Raw genomic sequence first — 22,694 nt, forward strand, 5'->3', positions numbered from 1 at the left:
ACAGACTTCAGCCTTTCTTGTGTGTTGTTTGCATGTTCTACTTATGTTTTCTCCAGCTAGGAATTGCTGTATATGCACAACTGAAGACTTAAGACGCTCCTTATATAAACATCAAATGAAGATGTGCTGCAAGTCATGCAAATCTGTAGTAGGAAGAACAACCAAGGAACGTAAAATGCACGTCTCCTAAAGTAAATGTATTCCTCTTGTATGTAAAAAAGGCCATCATGGGGAAATAGCCATGAATTCAGCTTAAATGGGCCCCAGAATAGTGCTTCTGGCTGACTATTTAACATTCCAATTTACATTAGTATCACATCAAAAAAATATAACAGAAGAAGAGCCACAAGACTGTGATTTGTTTTTCAAATTCCCATAAAAGTCAGCTCTTATTTACAAATGAAGACGGTCATGACCAGGTCATGGAATAATGTTGCCATGCGGTGCGTAAAATCACATAAGCCCGCGATAAGAAGAAAGGAGCGTCAGCGCAGAGCGCCGATGCGGATGTGGAACTGTGGCGGCTTGGAATTGAAGCAGATTTATGTGGGACAGGAAATGTGAGACACTCTTTTTGTCAATGGATGCTCCAGCTGCGTGTTTACTTTCAACATTTAGCTTGTAGTCGACGTGCACATTCAACCATGATGTCTCTGATCCACTGGTGAAAAGATGCTTTGATCCTCTCCTCTTTCATCTAGAACTGCTTTATGTAACAAAGAGGGTACAAAAAGTGCTAAAGAATGAATGACTCTGTGTCTTTGTGTTATTTTTTAAATTTTAGCTTAGTTTTGGGAAAAGTAGGCCCACAGCATGAAATACAACCTCCATTCAATGTGCTGTCTGTGTGGTAGGCGTTTATCAGTTCTCAACAGATATGGGAGTAGCACATTAACACACACATGAAAGTAGAAAAACAAAATACATGAGCTGCTGGAAAGGCAGCCACTCTCGCGGCGCCGTCTTGAAGTAAAAAAAACTAAATAACAAATAATATGACAGCATAGAGACAATATGACAAAACAAAGACACAGAGAGACATTCATTCTTCAGAACTTGCTGTACCCTCTTTGTGATGACATGAAGCAGTTCCAGATGAAAGAGGAGAGGATCAAAGCGCCTTTCCACCAGTGGATCAGGGACATCATGGTGGAATTATTTGTTTTATATCAATGGGTTAGTTGTTTGTTTATCTACTTTTATGCATTGACTGTCATGTGACGTGACTAGTGCTCCACCTTATTATCCAGGTCACCATTGAAAGAGAAAGGGGTTTGTTTTTCCGTTTAAAAAACGATAATTAACAGATTGCGTATGTGGAACTGTTGCGGCTTAGAATTGAAGCAGATTTATGTGGAATAGGAGATGTGAGACAATCTCTTTTCGTCAATGGATGCTACAGCTGCGTGTTTGCTTTCAACATTTAGCTTGTAGTCAACGTGCACATTACACCATGATGTCCCTGATCCACTGGTGGAAAGACGCTTTGATCCTCTCCTCTTTCATCTAGAACTGCTTCATGTCATCACAAAGAGGGTACAGCAAGTCCTGAAGAATGAATGTCTCTCTGTGTCTTTGTTTTGTCATATTGTCTCTATGCTGTCATATTATTTGTTATTTAGGTTGTTTTTTTTGTTCTTTTGACTTCAAGACGGCGCCGTGAGAGCTCATGTATTTCGTTTTTCTACTTTCATTCCTTTCATCACTTTGCTGCTGTGAAATGTAAATTTCTCCATTGTGAGACTAATAAAGGCATATCCAATCCAATCCAATCCAATTGGTGAAGAGATGCTTTGATCCTCTCCTCTTTCATCTAGAACTGCTTTATGAACAAAGAGGGTACAAAGTGTTGTAAAATTGTCTTTGTGTATACATATTATTTTTGTTCTTTTGACTTCAAGACGGCGACGCGAGAGTGGCTGCCTTTCCAACAGCTCGTGTATTTTGTTTTTTCTACTTTCATTCCTTTTATCACTTTGCTGCTGTGAAATGTGAATTTCTCCACTGCGAGACTAATAAAGGCAAATCCAATCCAATTATTGGATTCACCAATGGGATAATCATTGTGATAATGTAAATACGGTTGGGTGGCCGTGGCGGAGTGTTATCTTACATGCACATGTTCGGGGTCATCATAGAAGATGCCGATCGTCCTCTGTTTGGGTCCAATGCTGCAAGTCTCAGTGAAGTCTTTCCCGTGGGCTCCCTCTTTGAATTTATAAGCAAATGTCACATTTGTAATCGGAGGTGGTCCCGTCTTCACGTCCACGTCCCCCAGGAGGCCCGAATAGATCGTATAGCCCCCGATGGTCACCACCAAGCACAGCAGAAGGGCGACGATGAGAAGAATAATGAACTCACACATATTTGGGTAAAGCGGCGCCGCTCACTGCAAGTTGTTTGATTGGGGAAATCTGTCCAGCCTGAAATGTTCTTTTCTGGTTTCGACGCGACGACAGTCACCCAGCAGGTTCATACAACAACTACAAGGGTGCGCACGGAAGAGAATAGGGGTTAAATTTAGTAAGCCGCAGTAAAAGACGTCAAGGGAGTCTGAAAAGATACTTTAGTTTACGGTAGTTTCCCCTAACAGCTAAATAAGCTTCCTGGATAGACCACCCACCTCCAAGTAGAGGGGTGCAGGCAATACCATTTTGGTGTAAAGAAATATTTTAATATTCGTAATAAGATAGCATAATTAATATTTCACTAGTAAAAACAAAGCTTTGTTTATTTCGTACAATAATAAAATTGTATTTGTTGAGCAATACATACATAGTCATACGACGAGCGACGCCGTGAGTGTGTAGTGGTTCAGTCCAACGATGACCGACGGAAGAGCGCATCAGGAGAAAACGGTGCTACACTTTTTCTATTCTTTAATTCGCGTTTTTTTTTTTTTTTTTTGTATAGATGATGTTTTGTTTTATGCTTTCTCGTTACTGACAGATGCAAACGTATGCCCCTTTAAAAATAGTGCACGAACCTCCGCAGACGGAAACTGGACTGTCATTGAAGTTTACGTATCAAACGATCAACGTTTAAATTACGTTTTCGGTTGGTGCATTAAAAAGAAATGACTGAGAACCTTTCTTTTTTTTTGCAGAACTTGAATTGCTGCTTTAGCAATTATGGTGGTCAAGTGTTTGTTTTACTCGCATCACTACTGTCGATTATGTGCTGAGAGTAAATGTGCACATTTTCACTAAAATGTCACAATAAATAAGGCTCCACTGGACAACCGATTTGTGGTACCTGACCAGTATTTCAAAGACCTCTATGTTAAGTCAGTCTGTACTGTTATGTATTCTGAAACGTCGCAGCATGTTTTACAAAATTGAATTCATGTAATGATGGACGTTTGGGTATAAGGATGCAGTACAATGAATCACAAAAAAACAAGTAACATTTTAATGATTTTTGTCAACGACAAAATAATTTTCACTAAACACAAAATCACATAATAAACAGTATCTGACAGAATTTTAACTAAGCTGTGACGCGAGACCCCCATGCATGTCTGTTGTAAAATGTGCTGAATAGATTGGTTGAAGAATCAGTATGTTTCTGAGTCATCTGTTTGATCCTGATCATCTTTCCCATCTGTATTCCTCTTCTTTTTCTTTTCTGCGTCACTGTCCTGCTCCTAAGGGAAAATGCACAATTAATCAGAAGCTCTTTGCATTTCGCAAGGTTTATGCAAATTGTCATCAACGGCAGATCAAATGTTCTGGCAATTGATAAAATACTATTCATTTGCTGGAGGACCATATAAAAATAACCCAGTTATCTTATCAGGCACACTAGCCTCTTTTTCACTGAACAGTCCCCTTTGGAAAGTGGTGAATTTATCCAAGTTCATGTCATCACAAAGAGGATACAGCAAGTCCTGATGAATGAATGACTCTCTTTGTCTTTGTGTTGTCATTTTTGTTTTTCCCAAGATGGCGGCGCGTGAACACGCAGCGGCTCCCCTCTCCCGGCAAATTGGCGTTTTCATGTTTATTATCTTTGTTAAAGTCATTATAAGTGCCTTGCATGCTGGGTCCGAGAGGACAGTAATTTCATTTGTGCTGTATGTCATGCATATTAGCATATTTGACAATAAAGCTGACTTTGACTTTGATGTGCCTTCTTAAAACAGTGTTGTTGTGAAATACACCATTATATTTCTTAATTATCACAATGAAAACATTACCTAACTCTTTCAGTTGTCAACAAACAGTTCAAGTCGAGGTAATGTACTGTATTTAAGCACAAGTGGATTGCATGTTGGAATTGAAAAATTAATAAACATATTAATAAATCAAATAAATCAAACAAATTAATAAATTACAAATGCATGTGTGCAAATTACCACAAAGTACTCTCCCAAATATTGCAAAATGGTTTTTGTCTTCCACATCACTCCACAATAGAGTATCCCACCACAGAGTTTCAGGATTTTTCTCACCTTTTAAAATGTTAGTGGATAAAACCCTTACCTACCCTGCCAGCTTTATCTCTTACATAAAAGTTGTAAATACCTCTTCCTCTGATTGGACCTGTGGAGCCAAGTCTTCTTCCTCATCCTCCTCACTTTCTTGTGTCCTTTGCGAAAGAATCTCTTCACCCTGTCGCATACAAGTGCAGTGTGTTATTATCAAATGCACATTATTAACTCAGTCTACCAAGTCAATACAAGTCATGTGATGTTCAACCTTTAGGTTGCGATTCTTGAGATTGCCGATCCAAAAGGCCCCCTGGCAGTTGTTGAGGGTGAGCATGGCCTTCACTCTGTAGACAAACAGCTCAAGACTCTTCTTCAAAGCCGGAACGTGGTTGGTCAAACTTGTGTCCTGGTGAATCTGAGTGTTGTGGAAAATACCAATATACAAGTTGGTTATTAATTGTTTGCAATTGGATTGGATTGGATTGGATTTGCCTTTATTAGTCTCGCAGTGGAGAAATTTACATTTCACAGCAGCAAAGTTATGAAAGAAAACAATGCACATGTGCAATGTACATTTCTTAATGAAAAAAGCTCTTCCTTCTATTAAAGGACAACCGACGTCTCCGGACAAGTTGTGTCCATAATTTGTAAAATGGCTTCAAATGACTTCTACTGGGCGTATTTTAATAAGATTCCACCGCAAATAGCTATATTTTACATTTTAAGACTCGCTCTGAACATTCAGGAAGTATTGTTTTTGAGTTGGTGACAAGTCCTCACGTGACGTCAGAAAAGGACCACCTCCTAACCGAAAAAAAAAGACGTATTGTAGCGTCTTTCCATCACGTCAATGTATTTTGCTGTACTGTTTTTTTGAAAACCGTGTGTTACATACAAAAGCCACCAGCAGAGGGAGCCAAAGCTCCATGAAACGAACATAGCATGTGGAAACGGGCTGATTCATTCCTCACAGCTCGGTGGCCATTTATTGCCTCTTTTTGGGTGAGACATTCCCCCCGCCCGTTTGCCTCAAAATGACATGGAATAAATTCTTTAATCGATTGCAAACATGTATGCTTTCCTCTTCAGAACTATTTGAATCATATTCATAACTGGATGTGTAACAAGAAAGCATATTATCCGAATCTGAAGCCATTGTTTTTATTCTCCAGCAATGCAAGACGTCTTGGCGCGACGTCACGAACTGGCGGCGGGACTTTCTGAAAATGCCCAATTTGCAGCTCAATTTTTTGCAGATTTTGGACACTTTAAGTCATTTTTATTGGTGTTTTGCATTTGACTAAAAATATCATACTGCATGTTTTGGGTATTTTAGATGCTATAAAACATTTTTCTGGTGTCAGTTAAAACAAAAAAGTGACATTGATTGTCCTTTAATGAATTCACAGTATTGATTTAACTTTCAGGAAGAAATGTGGTTTGGTGGTAGTGGGGTTGAGGTCTTGAAGAAATGTAGCATGATTCTCATTTATTTTAAGACACATTGGTTATAAAAAGGGTGTCCTGATATATTCGAACGAGAGATGTTGGTGATGTGAACCCGTCAATTAAACTGTACGGTATGAGGGAAGGCAGTGTAACAATATACACGAATCTAGGCAGAAACCTTGGAGTGTCCACAAATGTGATGAAGCTGTCGAGTGCTGAGTTGGAAGGTCTTCAACAGATTCTGCACGTCCCCCTAAGAAAGAAGACTTAGTCACTTTCCTTGCAATACTTGTTTCATATTTTTTTTCCTTTTTCTCCTATTTAATGTCGTCTTGCCTATAACAGACATCTCATACACACCTTGTGCCTTTTGAAACTGTAGTCGAGCAGTGGCATCCCCAACTTTAAGAATGACTCCAAGAAAAGACGTCCGTACTACCCATGAAGAAAACAAAAGGTTTATTCATTCAAAGTCCCCTTTGGGATATACAAATACATTTCAGCATTAGAATCCAATTCACCTTCAGGCAAACGTTAAGGACCAGCCTCGAGTCAAACACCTGTGAGACACGGATTCAACGTCAAAAAAGGTGAATAAGGTAAAATAAAAGTAATCAAAGGAATTGAGCCAGCAGAAGACAAACAGATGACACACCTTGACTAGGCTGACCAGGATGTGAAAGTCCCGGACTGCCAGGTTCCATGTCAGCAGTTTCTCACTCTGGGCCTAAAGAAGGCGTGGATATTTGGGCATGATAATCGGATCGTACACTGACCGGTTATTTGATTGCATACACCAATGCGATTTAATGAGATTCAACACAAGAACTGTATAAAAATTTCTGCCTTTACAAATACTGTATAATGTTAATTCGTGATTGAGTCAAAGTCAGCTGTATTGTCAAATATGCTAATATGCATGACATGCAGCACAGATGAAATTACTGTCCTCTCTGACCCAGCGTGCAAAGGCACTTAAAATGTGGCTAAAAAAGACAGACAATTGACAACAGACAATACATGTAATTTCTGAATGTAAAGTGAGATAGTGTTGTATGTAAAGTGACGTAGTGGAGTAATGCAAAAAAAAAAAAACCTATGAAACTATCATAGAGGTATTAATAAACTATCCGTGTTATCATTGTGTGAGTATTCCTGTAAAGCCACAATTGTAAGATACTGTACCGTATTTTCCGGTGTATAAGTTGCACCCAAAAGCCTTCATTTTCTTCCAAATATGACCCTGCGCCTTATACACAGGTGCGCCTTATATGTAAAGTAATATTGAGCCACAACAGGTCTCGTAACGACTGTCAGCAGCGAGCGACTCCATTTCCCCTTGTAGATATTCCTTGTGTGTTCTACATACTTGGCAATAAAGATGATTCTGATTCTGAAGTTGTGTGTAACCCCAGCCTCGACTGTAGCGCCTTATATTTTTCAAACTTTGATATATTTATATATTATACTTGTGCCTTATAGTCCAGTGCGTCTTATATATGGAAAACGTTTGAAAATACACCATTCATTGGGGGATGTGCCTTATACTCCGGTGCACCTTATACACCAGAAAATACGGTACTTAATGTGGTTGGTCAATGTACGTTATAACGACATGTTGTTTGGGGTGACATCTGGGAGCACACCTCACTGCTGTCATTGATTTTGCTTGATGGAATCTTCCGGATTGATTTTTCCAGCTCTGCCATCAAAACTTTATAGAAGACCAGGAATGTCTGCCTTTTGGAATAGAGATCAAAATGCAACCTCATACCCGCACGTTGTCAAGATAGAATTGAATATAATGACAATGAGGATTTATTTACTTGCTGAGTGTTGGCCAGGAAGCGGAACTCTCGTCTTTTGATGCGTTGATTATCTGAGGAAAGCCTTCATGAGCTATTTCTTCCACCGCCTTCAGGACATCATCTACGTGGTCCATGTAGATACTGTGGACAACAACAATTTCAAATAATAACTCTGAGTCTTAATTGATTCCCCAAAACATTTTTCTGTCTTTTCTGATTTAAATTGCCACCTTTTAGAGACACAAAAGACTCAGTACAAGAACTGCATGAAAGGGGGGAGCTTGTCCTAGTCCATAGGAGAGTCATTTAAAAACACAAATATTCCGTTCAATACTAAATTCTGAGAGATATTTAAAAAATACTTTATTCGTGATTGTAAAAAGTAGTGTCGCATGAATGCAGTTTATCCAATTGTGAGGTGCTTCTGGTAACATTAAAGGACAACCGACGTCACTTTTTTGTTTCTTAACTGACACCAGAAAAACGTTTTATAGCATCTAAAATACGCAAAACACGCAGTATGATATTTTTATTCAAATGCAAAACACCAATAAAAATGACTTAAAGTGTCCAAAATCTGCAAAAAATTGAGCTGCGAATTGGGCATTTTCAGAAAGTCCCGCCCCCAGTTCGTGACGTCACGCCAAGACGTCTTGCATTGCTGGAGAATTCAAACAATGGCTTCAGATTCAGAGAATATGCTTTCTGGTTACACATCAAGTTATGAATATGATTCAAATAGTTCTGAAGAGGAAAGCATACATGTTTGCAATCGATTAAATAATTTATTCCATGCCATTTTGAGGCAACATTGGGGGGGAAATCGATCACCAGAAAAGAGGCACAAAATGGCGACCTCCTGTGGCCACCTCCGTTTCCACAGGCTGATAAATTCCTTATATGGAGCTTTGACGCCCTCTTCTGGCGGCTTTTGGGTGCAACACGGTTTTCAGACCTAACATGTACAGCAAAATACATTGACGTGATGGAAGGACTGCTACAATGTGTATTTTTTTCGGTTAGTGGCGTTCCTTTAGTGACGTCACGTACGGACTCGTCACCAACTCAAAAACAAGACTTCCTGAATATTCAGAGCAAGTCTTAAAACGTTAAATATAGCTATATGCGGTGGAATCTTATTAAAATACGCTCTGTAGAAGTCATTTGAAGCCATTTTACAAATTATGGACACAACTTGTCCGGAGACGTCGGTTGTCCTTTAAGTTGGCATACCTCAGGAGAGAGTGAAGTGCTTCATTGAATTTTGTCCCTCGTTGCTTTTCACCACTGATCGTTATCCACGACTGGCTCAGGAAACCACGTGCAAGAGAACCTTCAGTAGATAACACAACCAACCAATCATCATGGAAGTCCGTTTGATTATAAAGGAGGAGATGTCATTGTGAGACAGATGTTTGACTAACCAGTCTGCTCCCTGTAAGCAATTGCGTTGCCTCCTTTCTCGGAAACAGTGGACAACAGCTGAGCGAGGCACAGAGCTGAACTGAGATTCGGAATGGTACTGCGGAAGTTCAGCAGGTATTCAAAGCTGTGTCTGGGCACAAAATGACAAGGTTTAACGTTTTAATACGCACAGTATACAGTATAATGTCAAAAAACTATCATTAAGATCAGTGGGTGTGATTCACCGGAATGTTCATAAGACTAAAAAAAATGTTTTTTTGTGTGTGTGTGTAAATGGTGATTTGAGAACCAATTTTAACTCCAATTTGAATTCCTGCATGGAGGTGCCTCAATAATTACATATTGTTAACAGTCTCCGGCAAAAAAAAAAAGTCATTATCAGGTTACCACTCATTCACTGCAAGACGTGCAAAAATGTGCCAGGGTTTTTGTCATTGTCACTCAAATTCCAGGACCCACATAATATTGAGTTTTAGGACTACATAAACATTCAACGCAGCGTTACAAACCTTAGACTCTCTTCTTTCAAGAGAAAAAAAGAGTTAATTCCTAAATTATATGGATCTGGAGTTATATGAGCTTGAAATGAGGGTGTCTGTCCAAAATATAATGCAATATATACATCTTAGTTTATAGAGCGCTTGAAGAACAGCTGAATCTAGAACAAAGCGCTAACATGGGGAAAAAAGGGAAATGCTGCCCCTTGTGGAAGGGGAAAACATTGCCAGAGGCTATGGCCAATGCTTTATCGGCACCCCAGCAAGACAAAACAAAACCCGAAAAAAATCAGGAATGCGATCTACATCATATTTTCAATTCCCGAATACATTTGGAAATGGCAGTAAATGAGTTAAAAGCACTTGTTCTGTATTGTATAGTTTTGTCCAGTGTCCTTGGGTGTGACTCTTGATAACAAACGCTTACTCTGACGAAAGATTAAAATGCTGTGGTTTCTGTAGCAATTGGGTGTAGTAGTCACACCAGGAAGCTTTCTTACTCACTTAACAAGCAGCTGTAGATTGAGCTCATCTCCTCCATCTTTCACTCGACCCGCCAAAACTCGCAAAGCTTTCTTCAACAAGCTCCGATTTCCTAGCAGGCTAAATCCAGACCTGTCATTTCAATGAACACACACATACAAATTCTTCCGGGTGCAAAAACAAACAAGCCCGATATGATGTAGTGCTCCCTGCTCACCAACTAAAGATGTTGTTCAACACTTGCAGGAGAAGCTGGCAGCAAGAAGATATTAACTGGTGTTCCTGAGCGTCTATGGTGGGTCCGTCCACAATACCGTCATTGTCAGAGAGTAATGTCTGAATACACGACAGAAAACAGTTGAAATAAAGATGGTCCATTTTGAATCTCAGTCTATTTTTTTCTACCTGGAAATGGTTGTGACAGTTCTCCAAATGAGAGCAGAGGGCAGGCAGCATCTGAACACAGAAGGAAGCTACATCTTGGGGGCTCTTCTGTTGGAGGTGGGAGAAGCCAATACTCTTGTCGACCCGTGCCTGTCAGCACATAGATGACAATCAATGTAGAAATAGTTCAGTAGTTGAATGTTATCCGTCAGTCTATATTGCTATCAAAGCTAAAGATGATTGTAAAATAAAGTATTAGATGTTTGGCCATATAACTGCCATCTATACCACTTTAATCATCACATTATTAGGTAAAGGTTTTATTTTGCCAAAATAACATTGACCACTTCTGAATTGGACTTTCAAAATCAAAGGGGGAAACAGACTCAAGTAATTAAAAAAGTAAATGTCATATGTCAATGTGCCCCTCAAGTTTGAACACAGTTGATTAAAATTACAATCTGGGAATGTATGCAACTCTGCATGCACGGATGAGTTGATCGTCGATTTTTACAACAGACCGTGCCAGGGTTTTTGTCATTTTCACTCAAATTCCAGGACCCACAGAATATCAAAATTTAGGACTACATAAACATTCAATGCAGCGTTAGAAACCTTAGACTCTCTTTTTTCATCAGAAAAAATAGTAAATTCCTAAGTAATATGAGTAGGGAGTTATCTGAGCATGAAATGGGGACAGCTGCACAAAAGGCAAATGCTGCCCCCTCATGGAAGGAAAAAAACATTGTTGGAGGTCTGACTAGCGCTTTATCGGCACCACCTCGCAAGAAAAAAACTAAAACCGATCAAATTCTGGAATGGCGCTCCACGTCATATTTTCAATTCCTAATAAATTCGGGAATGGCAGTGAATGAGTTACTATCCAAATTTCTCAATTCCTCTCATGACCAATGTGAGTCCAAAAATAGTATTTAAGTGCAGTGCTGTAATGATGCAGCCTTTACAGTCTATTTGTGTTCTGTTCTTTTGACACTTGTGCACCTTGAGGAAAGGCACTCTTTTAGTCGTCAGTCGGAACGCCATTTTACGCAGCATATCTTCCAGCAGGAAAATCAGCTCTGCCGGACCCAACAGAGCCTTCTGGTGGTCCTGAAGGAGATTCAGAACAAATATTATTGATATGCATTTTGATTTGAAATTTTGAAAAGTGGGTCCCACTGAAAAGGTCTCACTTTGGCGCCGAGCTCAGAGTCCAGCATGAAGCTAGTTCGCAAGCCACATTCCAGCAAACTGAGAAGCTCCATGTCAAGCTCCCTGAAAAACGGCCTGTAGGATGCCAAGTTAACTCCTTGTCGGGCCTCCTTCTCTTTCTCTTTCTCCATCTCCTTCTCTGGATCCTTTTAGAAGAAGTTACGGGCGCATTACTTATCGCAGTACCACAAGTCAAGTGTACAAGAAAATAACGAATGAGACTGACTGAAGTTTTCATTGATGATCTGTTCACAATATTGGTTTGTTACCCTGTAAGCCTACACCTACAGTCATTTGTTTTTAATTCCACAAAATTGTATTTTGTTTACTGTAACCACCTAAGTTATACGTCTGTGTAAGCTCTCAGTCGTACAGGAGTGGTCCATCGATGAGAAGGTTTCTTCAGCCGTCATCTGTACAAAAGTGAAGGTTTCGGACGTTTCGCCTCCTATCCAAGAGGCTTCGTCAGCGAACCAAATTGAACCTCACCCCACCAATTTGGATCGTTCATACAATAGCCTGCTTAGGCAAAACAGGTTAGGCAACTTTCGTAATGCTGATGAGGGTCGTTATGCTGATGAGGTGATACCGGTGGGAGTGGGGGTAATAGGCCAGTCGTTAGTCAGGAATGTAGGAACAATCAGTGGGGCCACAGGGAGGGGTCCTCTGCCCCCCCAACCTGAGAGTAGGGACCTATCATAGCTGTGTCCGGCGCCACCATGTCTGGACATTAGGGATATATAAATGGGGCCGATACGACCAGTCAGACTTTAGTTCGCTGACGAAGCCTCTTGGATAGGAGGCGAAACGTCCGAAACCTTCACTTTTGTACAGATGACAGCTGAAGAAACCTTCTCATCGATGTAACCACCTAAAGCAAAGTATAAATATTGTGACATTGGACAGATTTTTGTGATGTTGGGTGGTTCAGAACATTGTTTGCAATCGGGATCATAAAACCTGGAGCAGGACTCCAAAACAATCAGCACTGGAGTACACTTTAAATTCACAGTTCACCTGCTGAGTTTCATCTTCTTCTGTTTTGTCCTCCACCTGAGTGCTTCCTTCAGAAGAATTCTTTCCAGGCGCCTTCCTTTTCTTTCCAGAGGCATCTTGAAAATGAGTTGAAAAAAAAGATATCTTCTCAGTGCCATATCACACTTTCCTATTTATTTTTTACCTTACAGTTTAGCTGCAGTATAAACTATTTCCACGGTTCTGTTCTCACCTTTCTTTTTCTTATTTATAGGAGGAGCGATACTGGGTACAATCATTTCTGTGCTCTCTCCGTCAAAGTTAGCCACAGGTGGAACATAGCCAGGAGTACCTAAAACAAAGTGTCATTTTAAATTTCACCCAAGTCATGAATGAGAGTAGATACAGTGCACGTGATACCCACCGGCTAAAGCCTTCTCCAACAGGGTGTAAAGGTAGGTGATGTTCTGTAGACGAGTCATCACTTTCAGCTTCATCTCTTTGTCCTTGATCTTACAGAAGGCATTTACCACCTGCCAACACATACCAGCCATTATGGTGACAGCTGGCTTAAGGAAGCTCACATAAAAAGTCTCCTCAAATAAGTTTGAAATATCAGCGTTAACAAGTCTCTCAAGAATCGATGTTTTTTTTTATGCTTGGGTGCCGATAGTGTTGGCCATGGCCTCTGGCAATTTTCCACAAGGGGGCACCATTTCCTTTTTTTCCATGTTAGCGCTTTGTTCCATCTTGAGCTGTTGTTCTAGTCACGAGAACAATCTAGTGCTATCGAAACCTATGTGTATGTATTGCATTGTATTTTGAACAGCCACCCTCATTTCATGCTCATATACCTCCAGTCCCATATAATTTTGGAATTAACTCTTTTTTTCTGATGAGAGAAGAGAGTCTAAGATTTCTAACAGTGTATTGGATGTTTATGTAGTCCTAAAACTCAATATTCTGTGGGTCCTGGAATTTGAGTGAAAATGACAAAAACCCTGGCACTGAAGTGGACACATTTTTGCACATTTGACAGTGAATGAGTTGAACGCTATTATGATTAAATTTAAAAGCTATGATTCACTAAATAACACCACAGGTGATATGGTCTCAAGCTTATAGCACCATAATAATACAAATTTCTGATATATTATTTGTTATGTACTATTAAAGTAAAAAAAAACATGGTGGACTCGTGGTTATTAGCACATTTGTACACTATAGGATCCCTGGATCACATTGCCATGTGCAGTTACCTCTCGGAACCAGTTGATGGTATGAAATAGAAGAGTGCAAATGAACTCCTTCTCCACTTTGGAAAGGGTGTCGATTTTTTCTACAACATCCATGTCTGTTAAGATGAGAGGGCAGCCTAGAATCCCAAATGCACACAGAAATGAGTTTTTTTTTGTTTTCAACAGGAATGTCACAAAAAATAAAGTGGCTTAAGAATGAATTGCAATCATTTTCTCACCCAGTAAGGCATCGATCTCCTCTAAGTCCTCTTGGTTCTGTTTCTCCTCACAACACCGAAGCAGCCGGAAAAATGGGGACAAACAGAGAGAACTCCTGCTGACAAAAAAACAGTTCAATACGCATGTTGTCAGTTCAATCCAGAACCCAAATAAATGACACTTGTTCAAGTGACTGACTTGCAATCCTTTTTGTCTCGACAATGCTGCTCCCCCTTGCTCTCCATGTCTTTGGCCAACAGAGGCATCAAGTTGATGGCAATGCCTCCCTGACTCTCATCCTCATCTAGGTTGTACATGACGCGCGCTGGGAAGGGGAACGACCTGCGGCCATAACCAGATAGCATTAATAAAGAAGGTTTGATTATCAAAGTGCATAGGAAGATGTGTTCCAGCTGCTAATCACTGACCCTGATATTTCTGGACCCAGATCCACCACAAAGTCGCCTTGGAAGACATCTAAGACTCTGCTGCTTATCTTTTCCTGTGCACGAAGAAAAACAATAGCACACAATAGACGGTATTGACTAAACAAACTTTCTTTCTCTTCTTCTTTTCCAAAACGCAGCAGCATTTGTACTTTTGTTTTAAAGGAATAAATTCCAGATAAAAGACGAGGTCACTAGGTGAAAAATTAATAATGTCATACTAACAAAATATCCACGAGTTTGCATTATCACCCCTAGGCAGTACTGCTCAGAACTCCATTTGCATGGTATATTGTGATTACCACATGTGTATAAGGTGCACCCAAAGGACTTTGTTTTCTCCAAAACACGACGCTGCGCCTTCTACGCAGGTGTGTCTTATATGTGAAATAATTTTGTACTAAAACAGGTCTCGCAACTACTGTCAGCAGCCACTAACCTCATTTTCCGCTGTAGAAGTAATGCGTAACCCTAGCCTCTACTGTGGCGCCTTATGATGCGGTGTGCCTTATATTTGTAAAACTTTTATATATTTATACAGTGAGACCTCAACTTACAAACACCTTATCTTACAAACTTTTCGTCTTACAAACGTCAAATTTCTGAAAATTAAACCTTATAATAAGCACTATTTTCATAATACACACCCACCACGGCTGGCGGAGTGATCTTCGGCGGAAGCACACGACCGAACAGCACCAGAGGTTAAGTTACCAACAGTCCTTATGGAAGGTGACTCTCCTTCCATAAGCCATCAACAACCATCACAAAGGTAAATAAAACTTTATTTTACAGCACAGTTTATTTCTTTAATTACAGCCCTCATGTAATGCGCCTCTCTTTCCAAACAGCAATTCCCTTTGACCTTCGACCTGCAACGCCATTCCATCAAGCCATCAATGACCATAACAAATGTAAATAAAGTGACTTTATGATACAATGCAGTGTATTTCTTTCATTACAATACAATAGCACATTTGTTATACATAGAATAAGGTATGTTGTGTGTAGTTTTAAGGCTTATTTAGTTGAAAAGTATATTTTATGGAAACCCGGGAACGGATTATTCCCATTTTAATGGTTTCCTATGGAATATTTTTTTTGAGATACACACTTTTCGCCTTTCACACTCTGTCTGGGAACCAATTAAGTTCGTAAGTTGAGGTCTCACTGTATATTATATTTGGTAAACTTTTTTCATTCATTGAAGGTGTGCCTTATAGTCGGGTGCGCCTTAAATATGGAAAAAAAAAAATCACCATTCTTGCTTGGGGCTGCGCCTTATACTCCGGTGTACCTTATACACCGGAATATACGCTACTTACCTGTACTTGTGGGTCCAGAGTGGAAGATTGAATCAGATTGGCAAGCTCGTCACAGTACAACGCTAAAGCCTCGGGTGAGGTCTCACTACTGGACTGCACCAATTCTAACATGGCTGACAACTGTAACAATATAAGAACGGCGTCAAGTTTGTCAAACTGATGTAAGCAACTGAAATGACCCACAGTTGAAACAAATCTGAATGAAATATAGCAGAAATGATCTTTATGCGCACCTGTCTGAATGTCTCTGGTGGGAACGGGTTGTTCTGGGCGTCTTTGGCGTTAGGTCTGATTGCGCAAAATGCATGGTGAGGAAATAACACAGACAGACTGAATGAAAACACAACACAATCGGTGTGGGAAAAGATCTTACTCAGGTGCCCCCATGCTGCCTATGATCATAACGCCACCAATGATCCCGATGCGTTTGTACTTTGGCGCAGTGCTGGAGAGTTGTTTCCGGATCACAATGTGCATGTCGTCCTAAAAAGAGGCACTCAATAAATGTCAGGTGGAGGTCAGGACAACAGTCATTATAAATACGGCAAAATTATATAAGAAATTAATCATTGCATTTGCCCGTCTATATTGTGATTTTTTTCTTTCTATCTTGTATTTTAACTTATCCTCCTCAGATGTTAGTTAAGGTATTGAATTGAGAACATTTTTGCCTTTTAGAACAGAGTTTAATTAACTCTTCTTTTTTTACCCTTTGATAGAGAATGGACAGAGTAGACGTTATCATATTTAAAAGTTTTACGTTTAGTTGGCAGCCACAAGGCCCAACATGGAAGCACAGAAAATCTGGGGTCAATCTGAGGTGAACAGACACAGCCTGTTAAACTGTCATCTTCATGTAGGAGATCTGGCCTTGGACGTAATTTAGGACTTGGTAAACTCTTTTACAGGAAGAGGTCATTAGCCAGGTTACAAATCTCGCAGTTTATGGAAAAAACAACCAATTAAAATGTCTATGTTTTGTTGTTTTATGGATGTTGGTGCTTGGGACATCCAGGGTGCGGTATTCAAATCAAGAAGACTGTTTTATTAATGTATCACTTACATTTGCATATACTCTCAATAAAGAGCTTGGCAGAGGGCTGCAGAGTTTGGACGTCAGTCATGAATGACTGCGTCCCTTGCCGGCAGTAAAAGACAATCTTTCTGTGTTCTGGCCTTTGTTCACAGTGTCCGACCAAACATCTCTGACACCCATTCCCCTTCTCTCGCCCTAATCATAGCCTTAGTGATATGAAATTTGCATTCCAAAGTACTACATTACAATGTTGGATCTATTTCAATTCATCATTCAGCCTTAATAACAAACGTCCCAAATAAAATACATGAAGAAATGATGGATCACACCTGAATGTGTGAGGCTTGCTGTGGTCCAAATGCAAGTCTGCTCAGCAAATGGAAAAGTCTGCGAATTTGTTGAGGTGTGAGATTATCCAGGTAATCCAGAATTCCCTGCCAAAAATATTGTCGTTTCGGGAGTTAGGATTTGCCTGACAAAATTGTATTAACAGGGACAAATATTAAATTTATGGAAAACAGGAAGACAAGCCTATTCTTACTTACCAGGATGGCATTTTCTGACATTTTCAATAGATATTACTGTATAAGCAAAAAAAAAACAACTTCCTATCAACTAGATATTTTTTTCTGTTTTGCCAATAACAAATAAAATGACCTTTGCCTCACCTTGACAAATACAGCATACGGCCCCATTTGTTTCGGCTGATCAGTAACCAAACCACAAAGCAGCTCCAGGGCCATGTCCACCTCAACACCGACACCGCTGCATACGTGGGTCACCAATGAGCCCACGACCTCCTTCAATAAACAACATGAAACATATTTTACATTTTTAACAACAGATGACACACTTCGACAAGAATGGTGTGCTAACCTGCTGGCAATAAGTATCAAAAGCAAGGAAGGAATGCCGATACATAAGCCCAGCAAACAGGACCACGCAGGGGTCTGGTGAACGCAGCAAACTCTGCGCCAGGGCTAGGATGGACGCAAAATACCCGCGTAGGACCTAAGCCCAAAATGAAACACACACACACCAAATAATGACAAATCATTTCAGTCATGTGTCAGTGAATTCACTTGCCTGCTTATTGTCCTTGAAGGTCTTCTGTAGCAGAGCCTCAGCGATCAAGCCAGTCCGTACTTTCATCTTCAGCATCTTCTCAGCACCTCGGCGACTCTGGTTGGCGTTAGTGGAGTGCAGGATGAACAGCACAAGTAGATCTATCACCTGAGGAAAGAAGCAAAAGGAACATAAGTCGCATAGATGTACAAATTTTTGATAAATGTTCATGGCATTTTTTGAACTGTTTACAGTTTTTGTGCTGTTCATGGTTGTCTTATCCAAAGTCAATGAGAAATACTTCAGCTAAACAGGAAAAGGGTAGCAAATGGATCGATTGGTGGATAGATATTTCCAAAATACAGTAAAGTCTCGTTATATCGATAGTACCGCTTATTACGATACTATTTCTATGAACGCAAGGAGAAAATTACATGCGCGCAGGGTCGGATATATCGATAGTCCCGGTTATATCGATATTTTTTCAGACTCCCGAGAATATCGATATAACGAGACTTTACTGTACTTATTTTCCGGATCATTTCATTAAAAAACATGTTAGTTGATGCAGAGAACCAAATAAGTACTATTTTTCTAAATTACAAAGATATGGATAAGCCTGAAAGATCAAAATTAATTTTTACAAAAAATAATTTTTTTCAGAATTATTGTTGTTTTCGGAACGCATTAAATGCATGTGAAAGTGGTAAAATGTGAGTCAATTTTGGCCATGGCAATACAAGAATTGCATTTAAAATTCTCCTGATATTTTGGCAGTTTTTCTGTGTTGTAGCACTGCATAATTTACGATAACCATTAGACTAAATCCAGCACTAAACATTCGATTTAATAAAATTCTTCCCCGACATAATCAATCAAAATTTTGTGCGAGCGTACTTTATTTCTTTATGTCCATGTGTGTGCCTACTAATTAAAGCCAGTAAACCACAACTTTGCAGAACATATCCCATGCATTGTTCTTACTTTAAATAAGGGGGGAGGTACATAACATACAAAGTGGACCTAAAATATATTCACCTTGTGGTTTTCCACTTCTTCCACAGACTCAATTGCCTATAGAAAAACAGAACACAAAGCAGTGACATGGAAAGAGTTGTTTTGGCCCCAAAAAAACTAATTAACCCAACAGAAGGAGCATAACAGTTGTGCACCTTAAGCCAGGCCTCAGATATGGTCTTCTGAAAGCGCACGGCTGACTTAATGGCATCCACGATCAAGGTAATGACATCCTGGCTGCCAGTTGTCACCGGAATTGTGTTAGACCTGATCCACGCAAAACACTTCTTAGAATTCTGTGTTGAGCGGCATCATCTGTTCATGTATTGTGTCACGAGTCATACACTGCTACTCCTTTGCTCTTAAAGCGGCCCTGGGAGGCTTGCAATACAGGAGGGAGAACACACTGCTCCAGTTGTAGTTTCTTACGGAGCCCGCACACCACCTACCAACAAAGAAATATGCCATGATTATATAAATATTACATAAGGACACACTCATAAGCCACTGTCACGCTTTGCTATGTATTTACTCCCTGTTGATTTCTACTATATTTGCGACTGCTTTATTTCGGTATATATTTGTCCACGTTAAGCGCTTTGTTACAGCTTCAGCTGTTGTTAAAGCGCTATATAAATCAATATGTGTTGTATCGCCTTGCACATTTTATTGAGATGTAACGCAACAAGCTGTAAAAATCAATCAAAAATCAATATAAGCAGAAAGGTATTTACTTTAATCGTACATTTAGTTTATTATGACCATGGATTGACAAAAAAGTATGTTTTGTTTCCCCTCCGCTCTAACCTCAAATGCATCAGATGCTGAGATAGAATGCAGAATAAATTTGACAACCACAGGCAGGTCTTCCAGTTGCACAGCTGCCAAGGTGGTCATGACAGCTCCACGAACCTTAGACAACATTGACATGGATATCTTGTTATTTGTGCAGTTACAAGCCACGGACGGTACAGCCTCAAAATGTGACAGTAACAATGTCATGTTTTTTTTTATTAGAAAATAGTTTCAAAGGAAAACTGTCATTAAAATTATTATTAATTATATTGACAGAAATGTCAAATGAGTACCTCAGTCAGTAATGAGTAGCTGAGGTTCAGGCTTGAAAGAGCATCCAAGATAGCCACAGTCAACTGAGTGTTCTCCTTTAGTACAGAACTGCACAGAACGTGTACGATTTTCAGCGACATGTCGCTCAAGATGATTCGAGCTGGTAGTCTTCGGCACTCACTTCAGCTCCCGGGCTATATCATTATGTTGTGAATCCTCCAGTATCTCTGGCAGACTGGTGATGATGTCACGCTGGACGTCCACCGGTGCCACTGCCATGAGCTCCATGAGCTTGGTTGCCAGGTCCTATGTTTAAAAGCCACTTTAAAAAAGCTAAAGTGCACAAACCGTATTCAGTATTTTCACGTGCCAAAATAAAATGTCCACAGAGGACTCAATTGAGCTTGACGTTTAAGAAATGACACAAGTACCTTGCTTTCCACCACACTGTCAAGCCACTTGAGCTGGTTGATGATAATACGTGGAATACTGAGCCCGGTATCATCGGCACTATGAGAGAACAAGGCGCCATCACAATAACTATTTCTGTTCTTGAAATAGAATGAATGAATAACGTGGTAAATTATATGACAACATGCTGTCTGACCTGTTTAGCATATATTCAGGTAGTTTCTCAAGCAACGTGTTGATAATAAGAGTCTATATGATGAAAGGGAACAGACATCAGTGGTGCAGGTATGAATAACTTTTTGTTCTTTTAGAGGCAGTCATACCTGAAGCATATCAATGCCGAGCAGCATGCGTAGCAGGCTTTCCTGGAAGGAGCTGACATAACTGCAACACAAGAACATGAGCGTGTTATATACATCTCCAGAGGTGCAAATTGTTTCAAATACCACATGGGCTTTTGTGTTTAATTCCATTGAAAGTCACCTCGAGTCGCCATCAGGCAGTGTTGGAAGACAAGGGAGGAGGCAATTTCTAAACCGATCTGTGTCCTCAATATGAGACTCCAGTCCACTGATGAATTCGTGCAGAATCTGTGCAACGGCATGGCAAGTAGTCGTTCGTGATGTGATCAATGCTCATTTATTTGATATCATCGGTTAAATTTTGTAAAGTGATGAGAAAATGCTCTTCACACAAAATGTGGGTGACAAACCATACACATAGATATTTTACAAGTGATAGTTGTTTCACCATTTATTTAAGTCGTTAATTTCAAAGATGCGTGTTGTATACTCACTCCAGGGTACCTAGGGCTCTTCTGCAGCTTTTGCTTTATCCTTTTTTGAAACACCACCTGGTCAACAGCTATGGAGAGAAGTCGAACATACAAATAAATGGCGGGTTACAATTCAACATCCGGGTGTGCTTTGAAATTTACCAATCTCATTAGAGGCGTTGCCCAGAGTCAATGTGACACCCGCCTCTCTTACAAATAAACTAAAGACACTTTCTGTTGTCTCTTCTGGAGCAGACTGGCGACCAGTGATGCGACTCTTCTTTGCCCCTGTGGGCAAACACAATAAAAGAGGCATGACATATTCAGTATAAGTAATGAGAGAGGGATATTTGTAATACAATTGCCTCCATTGCTACATACTGTATACCATGGATGCATGTTAAATTGTTATCATAAAGCAGAAGCCTGCGATTGTCAGCCCCCTGACTACAACATTGAACAGGGGGATAATCAATGGATACTTTGGGTGATCGATTTGTTTGGTGGATAATCGCAATATTTTTTGAAACACGGGCCTGGGATAGTGGCTTACTTACTAGTAGAGGATGGGGTTTGTTTCTCTCCATTAGTCGCAGACGAGATTCGTTTTTTCTGCATCATCTGGTAGATATGGAACACATTGTTTGCAATATAGAAGACCAGGCTAACAACGCTATTCCAAAAACATCGCTTGAGCTAAAGTTAGCTTGTCGTGTCAACGGAAGCAACCAGTAACACAGGATCATGTGAGAGTGTTATGGTTGTAATAACGTCCCGCTTTCAGTTGTGCAAATTATGGGTAAAGTATAATAACAATAAGCACCGTTTTCAACGAAGTTCATACCCCACTGGCCACTTCGTCAACTCCACAGACTACTTCCAAAATACAATTCGCGCCAATGATCAACACGTCATCGGGCTAGGGAACTGTCAACAATTACACGTTCGTTGTGTGAAAGCAACTAATGTGTAATAAAAAAAATATTGCAAATGTAACGTGATTTTTCTTATATCTCTTTGTCATGCGATTGCAAAGTTGTGTTTCCTCTGGCAAAGAAGGTTTTATGAAATAATTTCATTGAACACCTTGTCTGGTTCCTGTGTTTTTAAATGATATCGTCTGTTCTTAGATAGGAGATAACTTGATTAATTGAGTAATTAATATTTAATCTAATACCTTGGACACAAACACACACCAAAACTGTTTTATTCCTTAAGCACGTCCAAGAGGATCAAAATGAAGGAATACCGGTTTACGTCTTATAAAATTATCACGAACGTTTCAACCTTTCGACAAGGCATAAATATGAAGTTCGAATACAGCCTTTTGAAATGAAATGGACTTCGATGCTCGTTTGACGGGTTGTCGTTCTAGAATAGATGGTGAATTATCTTGAAAGATGATGGAAGCTCTTTGGCACCCAACTCA

General features: G+C 39.9%; 2 protein-coding genes across 2 annotated transcripts in view; both read right to left on the reverse strand.

Annotated features, from left to right (window-relative positions):
• The window catches only part of tex264a (testis expressed 264, ER-phagy receptor a), a 55,086-nt gene extending 52,497 nt beyond the window's left edge, over positions 1-2,589 (reverse strand). The window contains 1 exon segment of the mRNA XM_089011008.1: positions 2,114-2,589. Within this exon segment, the coding sequence (XP_088867134.1) occupies positions 2,114-2,365 (252 nt within the window). The 5' untranslated portion in view covers positions 2,366-2,589.
• Positions 2,590-2,936: 347 nt separating this feature from the next.
• fancd2 (FA complementation group D2) lies at positions 2,937-22,162 on the reverse strand. The gene is made up of 44 exons (XM_089010976.1): positions 22,089-22,162; positions 21,823-21,886; positions 21,428-21,553; positions 21,287-21,354; positions 20,974-21,080; positions 20,814-20,874; positions 20,687-20,739; positions 20,511-20,589; positions 20,261-20,385; positions 20,100-20,187; positions 19,819-19,923; positions 19,356-19,456; positions 19,167-19,278; positions 19,033-19,068; positions 18,016-18,162; positions 17,806-17,940; positions 17,598-17,729; positions 17,259-17,363; positions 16,267-16,376; positions 16,127-16,181; positions 15,894-16,013; positions 14,551-14,624; positions 14,321-14,464; positions 14,143-14,237; positions 13,925-14,040; positions 13,090-13,198; positions 12,919-13,017; positions 12,708-12,802; positions 11,672-11,836; positions 11,481-11,588; positions 10,500-10,628; positions 10,312-10,430; positions 10,116-10,226; positions 9,114-9,244; positions 8,923-9,022; positions 7,708-7,830; positions 7,528-7,621; positions 6,537-6,608; positions 6,403-6,441; positions 6,242-6,316; positions 6,060-6,134; positions 4,701-4,847; positions 4,527-4,613; positions 2,937-3,646 (listed from the first exon to the last, which is right to left on the reverse strand). Exons 2-44 carry the CDS (start codon positions 21,884-21,886, stop codon positions 3,557-3,559), a joined length of 4,326 nt encoding a protein of 1,441 aa, XP_088867102.1. The 5' UTR covers positions 22,089-22,162; the 3' UTR covers positions 2,937-3,556.
• Positions 22,163-22,694: the final 532 nt, after the last annotated feature.

Source organism: Hippocampus bargibanti, linkage group LG12 (genome assembly GCF_051943395.1).
Source record: "Hippocampus bargibanti isolate YZ-2025 linkage group LG12, ASM5194339v1, whole genome shotgun sequence".
Classification (NCBI taxonomy): domain Eukaryota; kingdom Metazoa; phylum Chordata; class Actinopteri; order Syngnathiformes; family Syngnathidae; genus Hippocampus; species Hippocampus bargibanti.